This window comes from Tamandua tetradactyla, chromosome 5 (assembly GCF_023851605.1).
Source record: "Tamandua tetradactyla isolate mTamTet1 chromosome 5, mTamTet1.pri, whole genome shotgun sequence".
In the NCBI taxonomy this organism is placed as follows: Eukaryota; Metazoa; Chordata; class Mammalia; order Pilosa; family Myrmecophagidae; genus Tamandua; species Tamandua tetradactyla.
The window spans coordinates 101811894-101833566 of record NC_135331.1 but is presented as its reverse complement, the minus strand read 5'-3'; the positions used below and the strand labels follow the sequence as shown (position 1 = coordinate 101833566).

The following is a 21673-nucleotide window of genomic DNA, read 5'->3' as shown; positions in this document are numbered from 1 at the left end:
TCTGAACATGGAGCCTATGACTCACTTGGAGAAGAAAGATTATTGCTCCGGAGGCTGGGATGCAAATTTATCTGTCGACTCATTTGACCTTAGAGAGGCTTCCGGTTGGGAAGCAGAAAACGAGGAGGTGATTTCCTCAGGTAACGCCCAGTCACCGCAGATCTCTGACTGGAGTGAGAGGGCAGCTCCGGCGCGCTCCACTATGTGGCTGCCCACGGGGTTCCTTCCCAAACAATTCTCCCTCTTCCCACCACCACCATCTGAGAAGAGTCCCCAGCCTCCCTCAGGGACACTTTCTGCCCTATCCTGAGCTGGCCAGGTAACCTTCAAGAGAAACCCAACCCGTTACTGGGTCACAGTGTGACACACTTACAAATTAGATGTAAGAAAAAACTTCCAGGCAGTGAGGACCGAGACCAACAGTGGAACTGGTAGTAAAAGCCTTGCAGTTGTCCTCTCCCCTGTGCCTCCCACCTCCCGGCAAAGCTATGACTTGCAGCACAGGAATATGGGTGGCCAACAAGACTTTTGAAGGCACCCCAAGATTCAATCAACAAACATTTATTGAGCATCTATTATATGCTGGGCTTTGTGGGGGGGGGAGGGTAGGTCTGCCTCCCTAGGTAATCAAGGTTTTATTATCTGAAGGCTGAATGCAAGCAGTCTGGACTGAAATCTTGCCTCTCGGCTTAATTCCCAGTCATTCCTGGGTTACGTGTTGTCCCTCGTACAACCTTGATGTCCCCATGTGCATAGGAGAAAGTCAGTTCCCCTCCCCACTGAGGCCAGATATGGTTAGGAGAAGTCCTGGGAGGAACAGAGACCAGGAGCTGATCAGTTTTCTGCTACATACAGGTCATCCTTCCAGAAGACATTTATTTCTGCTGGCAGAGGAAAGGAGGGGGCCGGGACCCCATGTCCTGGCCAGGCCTCCCTCATACTCATCCCCTCCCCCCATCAAGTCTCCTGCCCGCTGAGCAAACCATGGTCAGTGACAGTGTCGAGATGTCCTACTCCAAAAGAAAGCAGTTAGATGGACACAGCTGCTGCCAGGACTCGGCCTCACTTTGGATGGGCTAGCCTTTCCCTCCTCTCTGGATGGGCCACTCTAGAGGGCTCCTGGGCATCTGGTGGGTGTCGCTGGCTGAGGACGAAGAGCAGGCAGCCCAGCAAAGCCTCTCGCATGTCCTGGGAGCCTAGGCGGCGGGCGAGTCTGCCCAGCAGGGGCAGGAGATGCTGGCGGGCCAGGCGGGCAGCGGGCAGCAACAGCCGGGAGAGCAGTGCTCGCAGCAGCAGTGGGAGCAGCGGGGCCGGCATGGCCTGGTCAGCGGCAGGAAGGCAACCCGGGCCCTAGGCTTGCACCTTTCCTGCTCCCTCTTCACCTGGCAAAGATATGGAGTGGGTAGGATTCACATCCCTCTCTCCCCAATTAGCACTTCACACCCCCCAGACCGCGCTTCATGGGCCATTTTTGCTTTCTTGAAGTCCTTTCTCTTGGCAAGGAGAGTGGTTCTCCTGTTGCACAGAGACTATTCAAGGGAATGGTAAAACTGGAGCTAAAACCCACAACGTGCCATTCATTCCCATCCTCCAGGAACAACTACTGTTTCGTGGACAGTCCCTCAGTCACCCCCTCCTCAGACACAATTTCTGACCCCCTGGGTTTCCCCTAACACTTCTTCTTCAACCCAGCAAGATCCCTTCCCTGATGAACTCTAATTTCCTTCTCATTTGAGGTCCCTCCATCCACCAGGCTCTGACACCACCCACCTACCAACATCCCCTCCCACCCAACAGTGGCAGCTCTCACCGGTCGGAATTGCTGCTCAGAATCAGTCTCGGGCTGAGTCTGCCTGTAGGAGCAGCAGCTTCACTGGATACAACACGGGGGCAGACGCACCCAGCCCAGCCCAGCCCCACCCATGACAGCTTGCCTGGGTTTGAGGGAGTGATGGAGAAGAGACAGCTGTGGCCTGGCACCTGGTCTATTAGGAGAGGGTCAGCTGGGCTGGGCCGGGCCCCCCTTCCAGTCTGGGAGGAGGGGGGTGGGGGACATACTCAGGCATTCCTCTTATAGGATGCAGACCTCAGAGTTGGATCTGGACTGCCCTTTCTAAATGTGTGACCTTGGGCACATGGGCGTGCCCTGGCCCCAGTCCTCTCCTCTGTCCCCTCAGGACTCTATCAGGAGGAGTAAGTGGAATGAGACACTGCGTGAGATGCACTCGCCTAAACCTCAGGAGCAGTAAGCTGGCAGGCAGCCCAGACACGCATCTAAACCCAAGGCATGCCCGGAGAGTGTGGGGACTCAGGGGACAGGGAGAATAGGACCCAGTGGCCACCTGTGGGCCCTCTCCTGGTGGCAGGGGCAGCATGGTCCATCTCCTCGTGGGGCCCAGTTGGGCATTACTGGGTGGCACACCCCTCAGGGAAAGAAGAAGGGTGCCCACTGCAGGACCCTCTTCTCCACCCTCTTGGTCTTTTCCAGATTAAATGAGTTTCAACGGGGTAGTCAGGAGTAGAGACAGCATATTGTATTCTTTTTCTTTATTTTAAAAGACCTCATTCTTCTACTTCATGAAATGGGTATAATTCCTGTTTTTCTAGGCTCGGATGAAATAATGGTCATGAAAGTGTCTTGTTACTACAGAGATTTGAGACTATGATAACTTATCATCCTGCCCACCACTGACTGCCATCATCATCATCATCATCTCCATCATCTTCAAAGACCTGGAAGAAAGAAAACTCAGCAGGTTGAAAAGATCTGTCCAATTCTACTTGAAGGAAGCAGGCCAGGAGCTAGAGAGTAGGTTTGTCGGTGGTGTCTGCCTCACCTTCCAGTTGCTTCCTGAGGAGGTGGTGTAAAGAAGGATTTTATAAAGCTTAACAGTAGCTAACTTTTCTTAGGTAAAGAAGGATTTTATAAAGCTTAACAGTAGCTGACTTTTCTTAGGTAAAGAAGGATTTTATAAAACTTAGCAGTAGCTAACTTTTCTTGCCTAATTTAGCTATTTACATGTATTTTAGCTTCTGAATGATAGAAATATCTAGCGAAAGCATTTGTGTCATTTTATATTCACTACTATGCATTTGGTGTGAGTTAAGTATTGTGAAGGAAAGAGTTATGGGCCCCATCAGGCTAAGAAAAACAGCTCGGGACCTTCCAGGGTGGTTATCTGCCTCTCCCAACCCCCATGACTCCTTGCACCAGAAATGCTTGTTGTGAAAATGATCGTTATCTGCTTCTTGCATGAAGCAACACCTGTGACCCATGCTCAACCCCCACCCCCCTCCTCCTCCCCCTTAAAAAGCTTCCCCAAACCCAGGCTAGGGGCTCTCTGTTCCTGCGTGTTCAGTGAGCCCCACGCATGTGTGGTAAATAAACCCCTTGCGTGTTGCATGAGAGAACATCTCTTGGAGTCCTCCTTTGCGTGGAAAAACTCTCAAATTCTTACAGTGGGACAGCCATCTGCTTTCCCAGAGCTGTGGGTGGGGCATGTGGTGACTACACCTGTGCCAAGCCCCTAAGTTTGTTATCTCGGGGGAGCAATTGTTATTACCATTGTACAGATGAGGAGACTGATGTTCCTGGTGGTCAAGCAACTCATTCAGAATCACCCAGCAAATAAATGGCTTAATCTTCCCCCAAACCTGCCCCTCACCTAGGCTTCCCCCATCTTTGCACCTTTCTAGTCAGACCAAAATCTCGAGAGTTATCCTCAACTCCTTGCTTCCTAGCACAGTCCACCATCCGCATTAGTCAATACTGGTAGCTCTACTCTCAAAATATTCAGAATCTCACCACCTTACCGCCACCACTAACTCCACCCTCATCTGAGCATCCATCATCTCCTGCTGGAGTTATTGTGGCAGCCTCCCTGACTGGTGTCCTGGTTTCTCTTTTCCACACACTGGCTACAATAATCCTTATAAAACATGGAACAGATTCTGTTCCTTTTCTGCTCAAACTGTCCAATGGCTTTGTCTCAAAGTTTAAGCCAAAGACCTTAGTGTGACCTGCAAGGTCCTGGGAGATCTGCTACCCCCGCCCCCGCCACCCCCACTTCTAGTTCTTCCCTCTCTCACTCTGCTCCAGTCACACTGGCCTCCTTGCTGTCCCTTGACTGTGTCAGGCACATTTCTACCTCAGGGCCTTTGCACCCGCCATTGCTTCTGCCTGCAACAATCTCCCTGCAGTTATCCACATGGTTCCATCTTTCATCTTCATCTTTGTTCATCTTTACCCACACGTCACCTAATCATTTTATTTAAAAGGGCGCCTCCAAGTGGTTTAAGTGGGAAGTTTTATGTTGTATACATTTTATCACAATAATTTTTTTTTTTTTGCATGGGTAGGCATCAGGAATCGAACTCGGGTCTCTGTCATGGCAAGGAAGAATCCTGCCTGCCGAGCTACTGTGGCCTGTCAATAAATTATTTGTAAGTGCACCTCCTCTACTCCTCTCTTGCTGCCCCCTCCCTATCACCCCCCTCTGCTTTCTTTGTCTCCATAGCCAATAATCATCTAACCTGCTAGGAATTTTACTTCCTTATCTTACTTCTCATCTGCCTCCCCCACTAGAGTGTAATCTCCATGAGAGGAGGGACTTGAAACTATTTTGTCTGTTGCTGTGTCCCCAGCTCTTGGCAATAAATATTTGTTGTTAGAATAAATAAATGAAGCATCTGCAGCAGGATCCACACCCACGTCTGTTTGCGCCCACCACAGGCTAAGTCCTTCAGCTCACTGAGCCTCAGTGCTCCTTCGATGCACGGTCACACCCAGAATGTGTGCTAGAGCCCTGTGGGCCACAGAGAGCCCCGAAACAGACAGATGCTTGGAGAGGAGGAACAGACCACACTGCACGAGAGAAGAAACCAAGACAAAAGGGAGCAGGGTCAGGCCCAGCAGGAACCGCAGAGGCCCTGCCAAGCGCTGGCGCCTGTCAGTGGTTGCTCTCAGTCACACTGCTGCTACCCCCCCCCACCCCCACTGAGACTCGGTTTCCAAAGCTGTGAAATCTTTGGACCCTGGGCCTGGGGCTGGACACTTGTTCTCCAGTCCCATGTAAACAGGCTAGGGGCTTCTGGGGAACTTGAAGATGAGGCAAAGGCCTTTGGCTCCAATAACAAAGGGGAGCCCCAGCGGAGGTTGGGAAGAAAGGCTGGAGGGGACAGTGGCTGGGTGTGAAGAATAGATCCAGTCTTAGCTACCCGCTTCCTCCCTGCACCCCCTTCCTGGGATTAACTCCTCTCTCCACCCCCTTTTCTTCCCTGAGGTGAGATGGAAAACCAAGGACTCTGCAAAGGCTTTCCTCAGCCTTTCCCAGAAAGATAACTATGCCTCTTTGGCAACAAAGCTGCCACTGTGCAATTCCTTCTACTTCCTGGTTTGACTTTGGGTAATGGATTTTCCATGTACTGCCCTGATCTTTGTCCCCCACCCACAGCTGGCCAGGGAGGGGCCAAGCAACTATGAGGAAACTGGCCAAACCTCTACTTTCCTCAAAAATTTTTTAAAGGCATCTGAGTTCTGACTTGTGAAGTTGAGGACTATGGATGGGCGGTAAGGCATCCTCCACCCTGGTCTGCAGCCCACATCCTCAGGGCCATCCATAAGCATTCAGGACACCCCCACCCCCACCCCAAACACAAGCATCAGTTAACTGAGCTGTTCGTGTCAACAACAAGCATTGAGCACCTACTGTGTGCCAGGCCCATGCAAGACACTGGGGGCAGTGGTGAACAGGATGGATGCCCAGTGGAGCAGGGTGATGGACAAGCAGTTGGGGAAACAAGGGCGGGGCGGGGAGAGTGGTCATAGAGCTGATGGGCTCTTGCAAGACCCAGGAGCACCCCTGCTCATCCCACCTCTTTCTGCATGTCTCCACCAGGGCCTCCAAGGCACATGGCCACTGCCTCTGCTCCCCGCTGCATGGGTGCTTAAAAGTGCTTCTGCAATAGTCATTCGGATCTGGATTCACATCCTGGTTCAGGGTCTCCGTGGATGGCTGGGAAGGCTGTACACTGCACCACTGTGGGGGCGGCAGGGGGTCAGCAGCCAGAACCCAGTATGAACACACCCTCTGGAGCTGCGCAGTAGTAAGGTATCCCTCCTCTCGAAAATAGCAATAATACTAATACTATGTCTGATGGGACTAAGAGATGGGAAGAATACCTGGGCCAGGCTTGGCTCCAAGATGGTACCCTATGAGCACGTGTGCCTTCCATCTTCTCAGGTCTTACCTCTAGTACACCCCTATCCAGGACGGCAGGATGGGCTGCTCCTCGAAGGCCTGATCTGAGACATGGCTCATGAGCAGCCACCTAATGCAGTTGCTAGTGCTGGGGCTTTTGGGGAATCAGTGGAGGCCCAGGTGCCAATGAGGCCCCAGCCTCTGGCTCTATCATGTTCTGTTGCCCTGCCATCCTCTCTGAGGACTGGCAATGGCCTGGAATCTTTCCCATTTGTGGGACATCGAGACAGTACTGACCCCCCAATAAAGAGTTCTGAAGGAGGGTTGCAGAGGCTTCATCAAGGGCAGGGAGTCCCAAGGGGCGCCATGGCCCAGGAGCAGGCATGGAGGCCTCCTGTGCCAGGCACCTGGGCGGGCCAGGTATAGTAAGTGTTGGTGAGGAAGGATGCTAGGCCAGGAGCTGGAAGTTGGCCCGGGCTCTATCACAGCACCTCTCTGCCTTCATCTGCACAGTGGGGACAGTAGTTCTGTTGCCACCTACGTGAGTGGGGCTGTTGGGAGGACCTGAGGGCTGGCCGCGGTGACAACTTTAAAGGAACACCTTGTGCACTGCACTGTAGCTTGCCCAGTTCAGAGATTATGTGCTTCAGAGTGTTGGTGCCCCGACCCATATCTGCCATTCCTCTCTCCTCCCGCCCTGAGAAATGACAGACCCGTGACCAGCCAGCTGGGCAATAGGACACGCTCTAGGCAGGCTTGTACCACATGGATAAAATGGGTCAGGGAGGTGGATGCTGGCTGAGGGAGTAACCAGAGTCGACAAGTGGGACCCTTCCCTACCCAAGAGAACAGTTGCTCTGGCCGAGGAAGAGGAGGGTCACAAGAGGGGCAGTCAGGGCCTGTATCAAACGCAGCCCACTTTCGCATGGAAACAGCTGTCACTCTCCCCAGCCGCAGCTGCCAGGCCCCTGGGTGGGAGGTGGGAGCCCTACCCGCTCTGGCAATGCTCACTGGGAAGGCCAGCTGCTGGGGCAGGACAGCTGCTCCCTGGGCAGTGGGAGGGAGCGGGGGATGGTCTGAGGGGCTGGAGGAGGGTTGGGCAGGACATGGGTAAGAAGAGCAGAAACAACCTCAAGTCTCCAGGAACAAAACTAACAAAGACTGAGCAAGACCCTAGTGGAGACAACAATTGTCCCTTTATTTATTTATTTATTTTTTACTGAAGGGCAAGAAAGGAGACAAGTATATGGACAGTGTGATAAGGTAATGGTCAGTGATGTTATAGAGATGTTAGTTCTCCTCAGGTTAATCTAGAAATTCAATGCGATTCCAATCAAGAGCAACAGGACTTTTTCATAATTCTGGAATTTGACAAGTTAATCAAAAAATGTATATGAAACAAAAAGGGTGGGGGTGCCCCAAGGCAGTACTGAAGAAGAAAAGGAGGAAGGAACAGACCCTACAGCTCCCAATCTGATGACATGGGAATTAAAACAGTGTGGGAAGATGCAAGGGCAGGCACAGCAAGCTAGGAACAGAATGGAGAGCTTAGAAATCGCTCCAAGAACCCGTGGAAGAAAGTGGGCATTGCGTTTTGGTGGAGAAGGGACATAACAGGATCAGAAATGGGCTGGCTCCAGGGCTGTACATCTCCCTGGCAACATGGGACACAGCTGTCAGGGATGAGCCTGGTTCTGGCATCTTAGGAGTGAGAAAGACTTCTTAACCAAAAGAGGATGAGAAATGAAGCAAAATAAAGTTTCAGTGGCTGAGAAATTTCAAATAGAGTCAACAGATTATTCTTATGCAGTATATAGATACCCCTTGTCAGTTTTGGTATATTGAAGTAGCTAGAGGGAAATACCTGAAACTGCTGAACTGTAATCCAGTACCCTTATTTCTTGTATAAAGTATAACTACAGAGCTTTCACAATGACATCGTGTGATTATGAAAACCATTTGACTGTGAAAACTGTGTGATTGTGAAAACTGTGTGACTGACACTCCCTTTACCCAGTGTGTGGACAGATGAGTAAGAAAATAAAGACAAAAAATAAATAAATAATGGGGGTGGGGATGGGGTGGGATGGGATGTTTTAGGTATTCTTTTTTTTTTTTTTTAACTTTTTTTAAATTGTGAAATATAACACATATACAAAAAAGCAATGAATTTCCAAGTATATTTTAACAAGTAGTTATAGAACAGATTTTAAAGTTTGGTGTGGGTTATAGTTCCACGATTTTTTTTTTTTCTAGCTGCCTCAAGACACTGGAGACCAACAGAAATATCAATATAATGATTCAGCAGTCATACTCATTTGTTAAATCCTATCTTCTCTGTTATACTCCTTCTTCTCTTTAAATAACATATATACATAAAAGCAATAAACTTCAAAGTACATCGCAACAATTACTTGTAGAACAGATTTCAGAGTTTGGTATGGGTTACAATTCCACAATTTTAGGTTTTCATTTCTAGCTGCTGTAAGGTACTGGAGGCTAAAAGAAACATTGGTATAATGATTCAGCACTCACACTCATTTATAAGTCCAACCTTCTCTGTGTAACTCCACCATCACCTTTGATCTTTCTCCCACTCTTCAGGGGTTTTGGGGCTATGCCCATTCTAACTTTTTCATGTTGGAAGAGCCTGTCAATAATATGGGATAGGGGAATGGAACTAGTTGATGTTTTGGAAGGGTTGGCCCCTTTGCATTTCAGGACTTATTTGGTCTAGGGACCCATCTGGAAATTGTAGGTTTTGGAAAGTTACCCTATTGCTTGGAACTTTTTCAGAATCTTAACTAGTGCCCTAGGTATTCTTTAGGATTGGCAGGAATAGTTTTGGTTGGGGTTTAGCAAGTTATGATAGGTAGCAATGTCAAACTGAAGCAGGTGTAAAAGTGACCTCCAGTGTAGCCTCTCAACTCTATTTGAACTCTCTCAGCCACTGATATCTTATTTGTTACACTTCTTTTCCCCCTTTTTGTCAGGATGGCATTGTTGATCCCATGGTTTACTTTCATTTCTATTTTTACTTTTTTTGGAGTAATGAAAGTGTTCAAAAATCAATTGTGATCATGAATGCACAACTATGTGATGTTACTGTGAATCACTGATTGTGCACTTTGGATGATTTATATGGTATGTGAATTGTGCCAGTTGTGTACCCCAGAAAAGCTGTTCTTTATTCCTCATTTAATATTGCTGGGTAGGATCTCTTTGATTAAGTTGTTTTCATAGAGATTGATCCACCCAAATGTGGGTGGGACCTTTTGATAAGGTGGTGTCCATGGAGATGTGTCTCCACTCATTCAAGGTTGGGTTGCCTACTGAAGTCCTTTAAGAGGGGAGCATTTTGGAAAGAGCTTTAGAACCCACACAGCCAGAGACCTTTGGAGATGAAGAAGTAACCCCCTACCCCCCACCCGGGGGAATCTCATGAAACAAATAGCTCAGAGAGAAAGCTAGTAGACATCACCATGTGCCTTCCCAGCTGACAGAGGGGTTCCAGATGGCATCAGCCTTTCTTGAGTGAAGGTAACCTTAAGTTGGTGCCTTAATTTGACATTTTCAAGGCCTTAGAACTGTAACTTGCAATGTAATAAATTCCCTTTTTAAAAGCTGTTTCAGGCACTGGGGGTGGGGGGGCTTGGAGTGCGGTGGTGGGGCGGTTGACAGGGTTCAGGACTTCCGGAGAAGATGGCGGCTTAATAAGACGTGTGGGTCTTAGTTCCTCCTCCAGAACAGCTACTAAAGAAATAGAAACGGTACAGAACAGCTCCCGGAGCCAGGATAGAGACCAAAAAGACAGCGTACCCCATTCTGGAACGGCTGAACCGGCAGGGAGAATCCTCTGTGGTGAGATACCCGAGAGGCGCGCGCTTCCCCGGGCCGGGGCGGCCGGCGGCCGGAGTCCCTCCCTCCCTCCTTCCCGGGCCGGCTGGGAGAATTGGATAGGCGGTCCCCTCAAGCCGCAGCGGCCGGCGCCCCACTCCACGTGCGTGCGGATTCCCAGGTGGCTGGGAGATTTGAATCGGCACTCCCCCAAGCCGCAGAGGCCGGCGCCCCCCACCACGCGCGGATTCTCAGGCCGGCTGGGAGATTCGGATCGGCACTCCCCCAAGCCGCTTCGGCTGGCGACCCTCCCCCAAAGTGAGAGTTTTCCAAAGTTAAAGGAGCCACAGCATCTTTTACTGGTGGGACCCGCAGACAGACGAGCGCCACGAGCGCCACATACTGGGCAGGATAAGAAAAACAGAGCCCAGAGAATTCACAGGAAAATCTTTCAACCTGCTGGGTGGGTCCCACACCCAGGGAAATCTGATTAAATGCCCAGACGCCAGCAGAAAATAACGGATCATGCTAGGAAAATTGAAGATATGGCCCAGTCAAAGGAACAAACCAATAGTTCAAATGAGACACAGGAGCTGAGACAACTAATTCTGAATATATGAACAGAAATGGAAAACCTCTTCAAAAACCAAATCAATAAATTGAGGGAGGACATGAAGAAGACATGGGCTGAACAAAAAGAAGAAATAGAAAGTCTGAAAAAACAAATCACAGAACTTATGGGATTGAAGGACAAAGTAGAAAAGATGGAAAAAACAATGGATACCTACAATGGTAGATTTAAAGAGACAGAAGATAGAATTAGTGAACTGGAGGATGGAACATCTGAATTCCAAAAAGAAACAGAAACTATAGGGAAAAGAATGGAAAAATTTGAGCAGGGGATCAGGGAACTGAATGATAATATGAAGCACACAAATATACGTGTTGTGGGTGTCCCAGAAGGAGAAGAGAAAGGAAAAGGAGGAGAAAAACTAATGGAAGAAATTATCACTGAAAATTTCCCAACTCTTACGAAAGACCTAAAATTACAGATCCAAGAAGTGCAGCGCACCCCAAAGAGAATAGACCCAAATAGGCGTTCTCCAAGACACTTACTAGTTAGAATGTCAGAGGTCAAAGAGAAAGAGAGGATCTTGAAAGCAGCAAGAGAAAAACAATCCATCACATACAAGGGAAACCTAATAAGACTATGTGTAGATTTCTCAGCAGAAACCATGGAAGCTAGAAGACAGTGGGATGATATATTTAAATTACTAAAAGAGAAAAACTGCCAACCAAGACTTCTATATCCAGCAAAGTTGTCATTCAAAAATGAGGGAGAAATTAAAACATTTTCAGACAAAAAGTCACTGAGAGAATTTGTGACCAAGAGACCAGCTCTGCAAGAAATACTAAAGGGAGCACTAGAGTCAGATACGAAAAGACAGAAGAGAGAGGTATGGAGAAGAGTGTAGAAAGAAGGAAAATCAGATATGATATATATAATACAAAAGGCAAAATGGTAGAGGAAAATATTATCCAAACAGTAATAACACTAAATGTTAATGGACTGAATTCCCCAATCAAAACATAGACTGGCAGAATGGATTACAAAACAGGATCCTTCTATATGCTGTCTACAGGAAACACATCTTAGACCCAAAGATAAACACAGGTTGAAAGTGAAAGGTTGGGAAAAGATATTTCATGCAAATAACAACCAGAAAAGAGCAGGAGTAGCTATACTAATATCCAACAAATTAGACTTCAAATGTAAAACAGTTAAAAGAGACAAGGAAGGACACTATCTACTAATAAAAGCAACAATTAAACAAGAAGACATAACAATCATAAATATTTATGCACCGAACCAGAATGCCCCAAAATACATGAGGAATACACTGCAAACACTGAAAAGGGAAATAGACACATCTACCATAATAGTTGGAGACTTCAATTCACCACTCTCATCAATGGACAGAACATCTAGACAGAGGATCGATAAAGAAATAGAGAATTTGAATATTACAATAAATGAGCTAGACTTAACAGACATTTATAGGACATTACATCCCACAACAGCAGGATACACCTTTTTCTCAAGTGCTCATGGATCATTCTCAAAGATAGACCATATGCTGGGTCACAAAGCAAGTCTTAACAAATTAAAAAAGATTGAAATCATACACAACACTTTCTCGGATCATAAAGGAATGAAGTTGGAAATCAATAATAGGCGGAGTGCCAGAAAATTCACAAATACGTGGAGGCTCAACAACACACTCTTAAACAATGAGTGGGTCAAAGAAGAAATTGCAAGAGAAATTAGTAAATACCTCGAGGCAAATGAAAACGAAAACACAACATATCAAAACCTATGGGACACAGCAAAGGAAGTGCTAAGAGGGAAATTTATTGCCCTAAATGCCTATATCAGAAAAGAAGAAAAGGCAAAAATGCAGGAATTAACTGTCCACTTGGAAGAACTGGAGAAAGAACAGCAAACTAACCCCAAAGCAAGCAAAAGGAAAGAAATAACAAAGATTAGAGCAGAAATAAATGAAATTGAAAACATGAAAACAATAGAGAAAATCAATAAGACCAGAAGTTGGTTCTATGAGAAACTCAATAAGATTGATGGGCCCTTAGCAAGATTGACAAAAAGAAGAAGAGAGAGGATGCAAATAAATAAGATCAGAAATGGAAGAGGAGACATAACCACTGACCTCACAGAAATAAAGGAGGTAATAACCGGATACTATGAACAACTTTACGCTAATAAATACAACAATTTAGATGAAATGGACGGGTTCCTGGAAAGACATGAACAACCAACTTTGACTCAAGAAGAAATAGATGACCTCAACAAACCAATCACAAGTAAAGAAATTGAATCAGTCATTCAAAAGCTTCCCAAAAAGAAAAGTCCAGGACCAGACGGCTTCACATGTGAATTCTATCAAACATTCCAGAAAGAATTAGTACCAACTCTCCTCAAACTCCTCAAAAAAATCGAAGTGGAGGGAAAGCTACCTAATTCATTCTATGAAGCCAACATCACCCTCATACCAAAACCAGGCAAAGATATTACTAAAAAAGAAAACTACAGACCAATCTCTCTAATGAATATAGATGCAAAAATCCTCAACAAAATTCTAGCAAATCGAATCCAACAACACATCAAAAGAATTATACATCATGACCAAGTAGGATTCATCCCAGGTATGCAAGGATGGTTCAACATAAGAAAATCAATTAATGTAATACACCATATCAACAAATCAAAGCAGAAAAATTACATGATCATCTCAATTGATGCAGAGAAGGCATTTGACAAGATTCAACATCCTTTCCTGTTGAAAACACTTCAAAAGATAGGAATACAAGGGAACTTCCTTAAAATGATAGAGGGAATATATGAAAAACCCACAGCTAATATCATCCTCAATGGGGAAAAATTGAAAACTTTCCCCCTAAGATCAGGAACAAGACAAGGGTGTCCATTATCACCACTATTATTCAACATTGTGTTGGAGGTTCTAGCCAGAGCAATTAGACAAGAAAAAGAAATACAAGGCATCAAAATTGGAAAGGAAGAAGTAAAACTATCACTGTTTGCAGACGATATGATACTATATGTCGAAAACCCGGAAAAATCCACAACAAAACTACTAGAGCTAATAAATGAGTACAGCAAAGTAGCAGGTTACAAGATCAACATTCAAAAATCTGTAGCATTTCTATACACCAGCAATGAACAAGCTGAGGGGGAAATCAAGAAACGAATTCCATTTACAATTGCAACTAAAAGAATAAAATACCTAAGAATAAATTTAACTAAAGAGACAAAAAACCTATACAAAGAAAACTACAAAAAACTGCTAAAAGAAATCACAGAAGACCTAAATAGATGGAAGGGCATACCGTGTTCATGGATTGGAAGACTAAATATAGTTAAGATGTCAATCCTACGTAAATTGATTTACAGATTCAATGCAATACCAATCAAAATCCCAACAACTTATTTTTCAGAAATAGAAAAAACAATAAGCAAATTTATTTGGAAGGGCAGGGTGCCCCGAATTGCTAAAAGTATCTTGAGGAAAAAAAACGAAGCTGGAGGTCTCACGCTGCCGGACTTTAAGGCATATTATGAAGCCACAGTGGTCAAAACAGCATGGTGCTGGCATAAAGATAGATATATCGACCAATGGAATCGAATAGAGTGCTCAGATATAGACCCTCTCATCTATGGACATTTGATCTTTGATAAGGCAGTCAAGCCAACTCACTTGGGACAGAACAGTCTCTTCAATAAATGGTGCCTAGAGAACTGGATATCCATATGCAAAAGAATGAAAGAGGACCCGTATCTCACACCCTATATAAAAGTTAACTCAAAATGGATCAAAGATCTAAACATTAGGTCTAAGACCATAAAACAGTTAGAGGAAAATGTAGGGAGATATCTTATGAAACTTACAATTGGAGGCGGTTTTATGGACCTTAAACCTAAAGCAAGAGCACTGAAGAAAGAAAGAAAGAAATGGGAGCTCCTCAAAATTAAACACTTTTGTGCATCAAAGAACTTCATCAAGAAAGTATAAAGATAGCCTACACAATGGGAGACAATATTTGGAAACGACATATCAGATAAAGGTCTAGTATCCAGAATTTATAAAGAGATTGTTCAACTCAACAACAAAAAGACAGCCAACCCAATTACAAAATGGGAAAAAGACTTGAACAGACACCTATCAGAAGAGGAAATACAAATGGCCAAAAGGCACATGAAGAGATGCTCAATGTCCCTGGCCATTAGAGAAATGCAAATCAAAACCACAATGAGATATCATCTCACACCCACCAGAATGGCCATTATCAACAAAACAGAAAATGACAAGTGCTGGAGAGGATGCGGAGAAAGAGGCACACTTATCCACTGTTGGTGGGAATGTCAAATGGTGCAACCACTGTGGAAGGCAGTTTGGCGGTTCCTCAAAAAACTGAATATAGAATTGCCATACGACCCAGCAATACCATTGCTAGGTATCTACTCAGAGGACTTAAGGGCAAAGACACAAACGGACATTTGCACACCAATGTTTATAGCAGCATTATTTACAATTGCAAAGAGATGGAAACAGCCAAAATGTCCATCAACAGACGAGTGGCTAAACAAACTGTGGTATGTTCATACGATGGAATATTATGCAACTTTAAGACAGAATAAACTTATGAAGCATGTAATAACATGGATGGACCTAGAGAACATTATGCTGAGTGAGTCTAGCCAAAAACTAAAGGACAAATACTGTATGGTCCCACTGATGTGAACCGACATTAGAGAATAAACTTGGAATATGTCATTGGTAACAGAGTCCAGCAGGAGTTAGAAACAGGGTAAGAGAATGGGTAATTGGAGCTGAAGGGATACAGACTGTACAACAGGACTAGATACAAAAACTCAAAAATGGACAGCACAATACTACTTAATTGTAATGTAATTATGTTAAAACACTGAATAAAGCTGCATCTGAGCTATAAAAAAAAAGCTGTTTCATTTTTGGAATATTACATTCTGGCAGCTTTATCAAACTAAAACATGAATATATAATATTTCTCAATAAAATTGCATGTAAAAAAAAGAAAGAAATGGACTGGGACTATCAGCCACCCATAAAGGCAGGGGTAAGATTTGATCCTCCAGCATACTAACTGCAAAAGTAAATTCCGAGGCTATTAGGGATCTTAATGTGAAAAGGAAAACTTTAAAAGATGGGAGCTGATCTTTAGGAGTTTGGAATTATTTGGAGTAGAGAATTATTTGATTTTTAAATTTTTACAAATGTTCTGTCATGGTAATCCTCAAAATTACACAAAAATAGAAAGAACCCCTGTGTACCCATTACCCAGCTTCAATAATAATCTGACAACTTTTGATTCACAAAACACACCTCATGCACAGTGAAAAGACAGCTCCCACAGACTGGGAGAAGACATTTGCAATCTGCATCACTAAGAAAGATTTAATATCAGTCATAGAGCACTGCTGTAATCAATAAGAAAATGGCAACAACAACAACAACAAAAATCCACTACAAAACAATAGAAAAAATAAACAAAGGATATGAGGAGGCCATTTCCTGAAGAGGGAACATGAGTGGCCCATGCCTGTGAAAAGTTACCCAGAGAAGCAAATGGGGAAAAGCAATCTATATTCAGAGAGTGCTACCATTTCACACCCCATAAGAAGTGAAACTCATGCAGTACTGGAGGCTGAGTTAATTGGCAGGATCATTTTAGAGGGCAACTTGGTAACAGCTAATAGAGCTGGCAATACCAGTTCCCTGGAAGCCAGTAATTCTGCTTGTAGTTCTGACTCTAGAGAAATTCACAGGGGTACACAAGGAAATGTGTACAAGGCTGTCCATTCAATTTCTTGTAATAACAAAAACAACTGGGGCAGGAGAATAGAAGAGTAAATGTGGTTTATTTATAAAATGGAATACTATACATAAGATAAAGTAATGTACTAATTTTCATATATCGATAAGGTTAAATGTAAAAAACATGATGTTGAGTGAAAAAAGACCCAATGGTAAAGGATGTGGGCCAAATGATACTATTTATGTAAAATTTTAGAACATGTGAAGCAATAGTAAACATTTTGATAATGGAACATTTGTTGGCTTCCCTAACCTCTGCCCTCCTTCTCCCTCCAGGAGGCCTGGCAGTTAGAAGGCGGTGCTGGGAGGAGGGGCTCTTACACCCAGCTCTCCCCTTCCTTTCTGTACTCAGTCTCCCCTTGGGTGTCCAGAGCTGGTACCTTTTCCCCTCCCTCTCTCCTCCAGCCCCCATAGGGAGGAGTTGGCGCTCTGAGCCACGGATGAGGCTGGCATCAGAAGAACAGGAACAGGATGTAAAAGGGAGGGAACCCTGCTTATGTTAGGGTGACCTTGCCGTCCCACCCTCCACAGCAGCCCAGCCCAGCCTGTTCCCTGAGCCCTGGACCCAGAAGGACAGCGGGTGTCCACCAAGCCAATCCTTTTCTCTCCTCCCCTGCAGATATATTTCCAAGGGTAGACTCCCCCACGCCCAGGCTGGCCTCTCCCCTCCCCTTCCCAGAACCCCCTCTCTTCTGGTGAGAGAATTCTGGAAAAATGAGAGAAGCGACCAGAAACTTCATCCTAGGAATGCTTGGAGGACCTGAAATGGTGGGTTTGGGGAGAATATATCTGTCCATACTACTGAGGTTAAGTCCATGCCAATTATGTCATAAGAGATGTTAAATTTCTCTGTGGTTTGTTCAACTCATGATTATTTAACCTATTAGAATTTGATAAAGGGAATTTCAAAGAACAGGAAATATGGCCCTTTTAAAGGGCAACATTTTGAATGTGTCTCCATTTTGGGATAGTTGAGTGGATATCTCCTCAGAAATCTACTTACAGACACTACTGTTGGAGTTAGAATTATGCCAGGAGAAAGTGGCCTGTGTGATGGGGTCAGTTTTAGTCAGAGAGGGAGGCCAGCTCTTAGACTGAATAATATGAATAGTACGGTTTAACATAGAGGCAATCTGGGATGATTTAATGTGAGCAGTTGAACTCTGGAGCTATGCAGCCCAGTTTTAAATCCCAGCTCCTCCAGGGCCGGCTATGAAATCTTAGGCAAATAAGCCGTTTACCCCTTTGTACCTCAGTTTACTTTCCTGTGATGTGGAGTTGATTTATTCAGATTAAAGGCATCGACACAGGCTAAATGTTAGAACAGTGCCTGGTATAGAAAACATTTCAATAAATGATAGCACTCTTTTTTTTTTTTTAGTATAACCACACTTCATAGTCATTGATCACATTATATTGACAAAGTATATGATTTGTCTGACCCTTGCAATTTTTCTGTAGATGGATGTTCTCATCTTTAGAAAGACTAGTAAACTGAGGTCTGCCAGGGCCTCTGTGACATCTGCAGAGGGCAGGAGGAAGCCTGTGGTGGTGGAAGAGCTTGTACTCAGACCTGGGAGGGCTCCAACTCCAGCCCGGCCACCTTGACCCTCCAGGAGCGGAATTCTTTTTTTTTTATAATCTTATAATTTTTTTTTAAATACCAAACAAACACATTCCTATTTTGATCATTCTGTTCTACATATATAATCAGTAATTCACAATTTCATCACATAGTTGCATATTCATTATCATGATCATTCTTAGAACATTTGCATCTATTCAGAAAAAGAAATAAAACTAAAACAGAAAAAAATTCATACATACCATACCACTTGCCCCACCCTTTCATTGATCACTAGCATTTCAATCTACTAAATTTATTTTAACATTTGTTCCCCCTATTATTTACTTATTTTTAATCCATATGTTTTACTCATCTGTCCATAAGGTAGATAAAAGGAGCATCAGACACAAGGTTCCCACAATCACACAGTCACATTGTGAAAGCTATATCATTATACAGTCATCTTCAAGAAACATGGCTACTGGAACACAGCTCTACATTTTCAGGCAGTTCCCTTCAGCCTCCAGGAACGGCATTCTTAAAGGAGAGCCAGAGAGCTCTGAGGTTCAAAACGGAGCAGTTACATTCATTTATTCAGTCTACAAACTTACTCAGTGTTCACTATGTGCAAGGACTGAAATATGTGGATGAAACATCCTGCCCTCGTCATATGCTCAGTATACGAGACAGAAGAATAAGCAGGAAATTACGGTACACAGAGACCCATGCTCTGCCTGGGGATGTGCCTGGACTCTCAGGAGTCCAGCTACCACCCCCCCCCCCACCCCGGCCAGTGTGGGGCACTGAGACGAGTGAGTGTGTTTGGAGGCCTAGAGGGTGAGTATGGGGGGCTGAGAGTGAGTATAGAGGCACATGGGGGTGAGATGGGGGACACCGGGGAATGAGAGTATAGGGCGTGGAGTGAGTATGTGTGGGGCATGGGGATGAGTGGGGGGACAGATGGAGGAGAGTTTGGGGCGCACATCGGAGAAAGCTTTCTGGAGGACCAAGCCTCTAAGGTGAGGCCTGAAGCAGGAGTGGCCAGGGAAGGAGGGAGCCGAGCGGGCCCCAGGAGGAAAAGAAGGAAGTGGCAGGTGCTGTGAGGTAGAGGAGGGGTAGAATGAGACAATTAGCGCTGGGCTGGCCTGACTTGCTGCAGGGAGGGGGCAGAGCCTGGGTGAGGAAGAGCATGAATCATGTAAAGATGGGGCCAAACAGAGGAGGGTGAACTCGGAAAATGCTCAGAGTGGACCCAAGACGCGGGCCAGAGATGACTGCTGGGCAATCTTGGATGTCCCTCCTGCCAGCATCTCTAACAGCAGCAGGAAATTCAGACCCTTGCGGGGGGGGGGGGGGGGCGGGGGGCGGGGCGTGCAGGTGATGGGCTCAGGTTCCCAGCGAGGTGATTCTGAAGACCAGGGAGACCTGGAGTCTGACTTCTGGGGCAGGGAGCCGAGCAGCGGGGAAGCCCGGGAGCGAGGTGGGCAGGACCAAGACCAATGTGGCTGGGGGCGGGGCGTCTAGAAGAGGGAATGAGGCCGCCGTGGGGGTGAGCGGAAAGGGAAAGGTCCCCGTCAGGACCTGAGCTCACCTACGTTTGGAGACAGAATAAGCAGGAGGGACAATCCAAGACGTAGAAAAGCACAATTGTAGACTTCCAAAGGAACTGAGTATATTTAAGGAATTTATTTTGTAAACAAATACACACATGCATCAAAACAGCACAGGTCGTGGGTATCTGGGAGGTGGAATTAAGGGTGAGTTTGGGTTTTCTTCCGCATGCCTTTCTATATTTTCTATGTTCTAATGAGGATATGTAACCTTAAATCAGGGAAAGGACACAATAAATGTTATTCAGTCTTCAATATAGAGAAAGATGTCACCAAAGGGTCAGAAAGAGCCTTGGATTACGGCTTTTGGAGGGGACAGGTAGCCTGGGGACTGGTCTTATTGGGGCCCATGTGCAAGGATGTTAAAAACCCGGTGGAAAGACAAACGATAAAGGGAAATATTTGCAATCCCTATGATAGCAAAGGTCTAATCTTCCTAATATATAAATCTCTTCTAGGATTTGATTAGGAAAAATACAAATGCCCAAATCAAAATAGACAATGAATAAGACAGTTCACAGAAAATGAAATGCAGGCAAAATATATGAATAGTTTTGCCCAGCCTCACTTGTAATAAGAGAAATGCAAATTACAACTACACTGAGATACCATCTTTTTTCTGTCAGATTAGAAATATGCCAAAATTTTACTACATACCCTATTGATGAGGCTGTGGGGAATTAGGCACTCGTGTAATGCTGGTGGGAGTTTAAACTGGCACTACCCTTATGGAAGGGAATTTAATATTTACAGTATTACTGATATAATAATAATTCCATTTTCATAAATTTATCCTGCAGAAATATTTATACATGCATAAAATAACATGTATAGCATTATTTGTTGTAACACTGTTTATACTAGCAGAAGATTGAAAACTATCAATATAAAGCTATTAAGTAAATGATGAGACTTCAATACAATGGGATTCTATGCAGCTATTAAAAATAATAAGGGAGTGCAAGGGAAATTCAGTAGTTGAATTCTCACCTGCCATGCAGGGGACCCAGGTTGGTTCCCAGCCTATGCACTTCCCAAACAAACAAGCAAACAAACAAATGAAAACCAAACAAACAAAAATTCAGCAAATGGTGCTGCAATAAGGGGATACCCACATGGAAAAAGAATGAAATGTGACCCCCGCCATACAGCATACAAAAAAAAAAAAGAAAAAGAAAAGAATAAGGAAGGTTCCTATGTACTGATGGGAAAAGAACTCCAAGGCATATACTTTGAATGCTTTCTAAAATAAACTTTAAATTTTAGAATAGTTTTAAATTTACACAAATTGCAAATGGCAGTATAGAGAATTTCCATATATACCAAATCCAATTCCTCTAATAATTCATATCTTGCATCAGTGTATTTATTATAATGAGCCAAGATTGATACATTAGTTTTAACAAAGCCCTTACTTTATTCATATTTCCTTAGTTTTTACCTAATGTCCTTTTTCTAATCCATGATCCTATCTGGGACACCATATCACATTCGATTGTCATGTCTCCTAAGCACTTCTTGACTCTAACAGTTTCTCGGACTTGTCTTATTTTTTGATGACCTTTACAGTTCTGAGGAGTCAGGCAGGCATTTTGTAGATTGCCCCTCAATTAGGACTTGCCTGATGTTTTTCTTCTGATTAGACAGGGTTTTGGGTTTTGAGGAGGAAGATGACAGAGATAAAGTACCATTTTCATCACATCATTTCCAGGACACATCCTATCACCATAACCATGATGCTGGCCTGGAGCTCCTGGCTCAAGCAGCGTTTGCCAGGTTTCTCCTATGTAAACTCACTCTCCCCACTCCCTTTTCATACTGTGCTCTTTGGAAGCAAGTCACTATGTGCAAGCCATACTTAAGGAAGGGGGGACTTAGGCTCTACTTCCTCGAGGGTGGGGTATCCAAATAAATTACTTGGAATTCTTCTGCTGCATAGATTTGTTTCTATTCCCTTACTTATTTATTCAATAATTTGTTTATATCAGTGTAGACTCATGGATATTTATT

General features: G+C 44.7%; 1 protein-coding gene across 1 annotated transcript; it reads right to left on the bottom strand.

The window, feature by feature from the left end:
• Positions 1 to 615: 615 nt before the first annotated feature.
• MYMX (myomixer, myoblast fusion factor) lies at positions 616 to 1935 on the bottom strand. The gene is made up of 2 exons (XM_077161931.1): positions 1811 to 1935; positions 616 to 1382 (listed from the first exon to the last, which is right to left on the bottom strand). Exon 2 carries the CDS (start codon positions 1315 to 1317, stop codon positions 1063 to 1065), a length of 255 nt encoding a protein of 84 aa, XP_077018046.1. The 5' UTR covers positions 1318 to 1382; positions 1811 to 1935; the 3' UTR covers positions 616 to 1062.
• Between the last annotated feature and the right edge of the window lie 19738 nt (positions 1936 to 21673).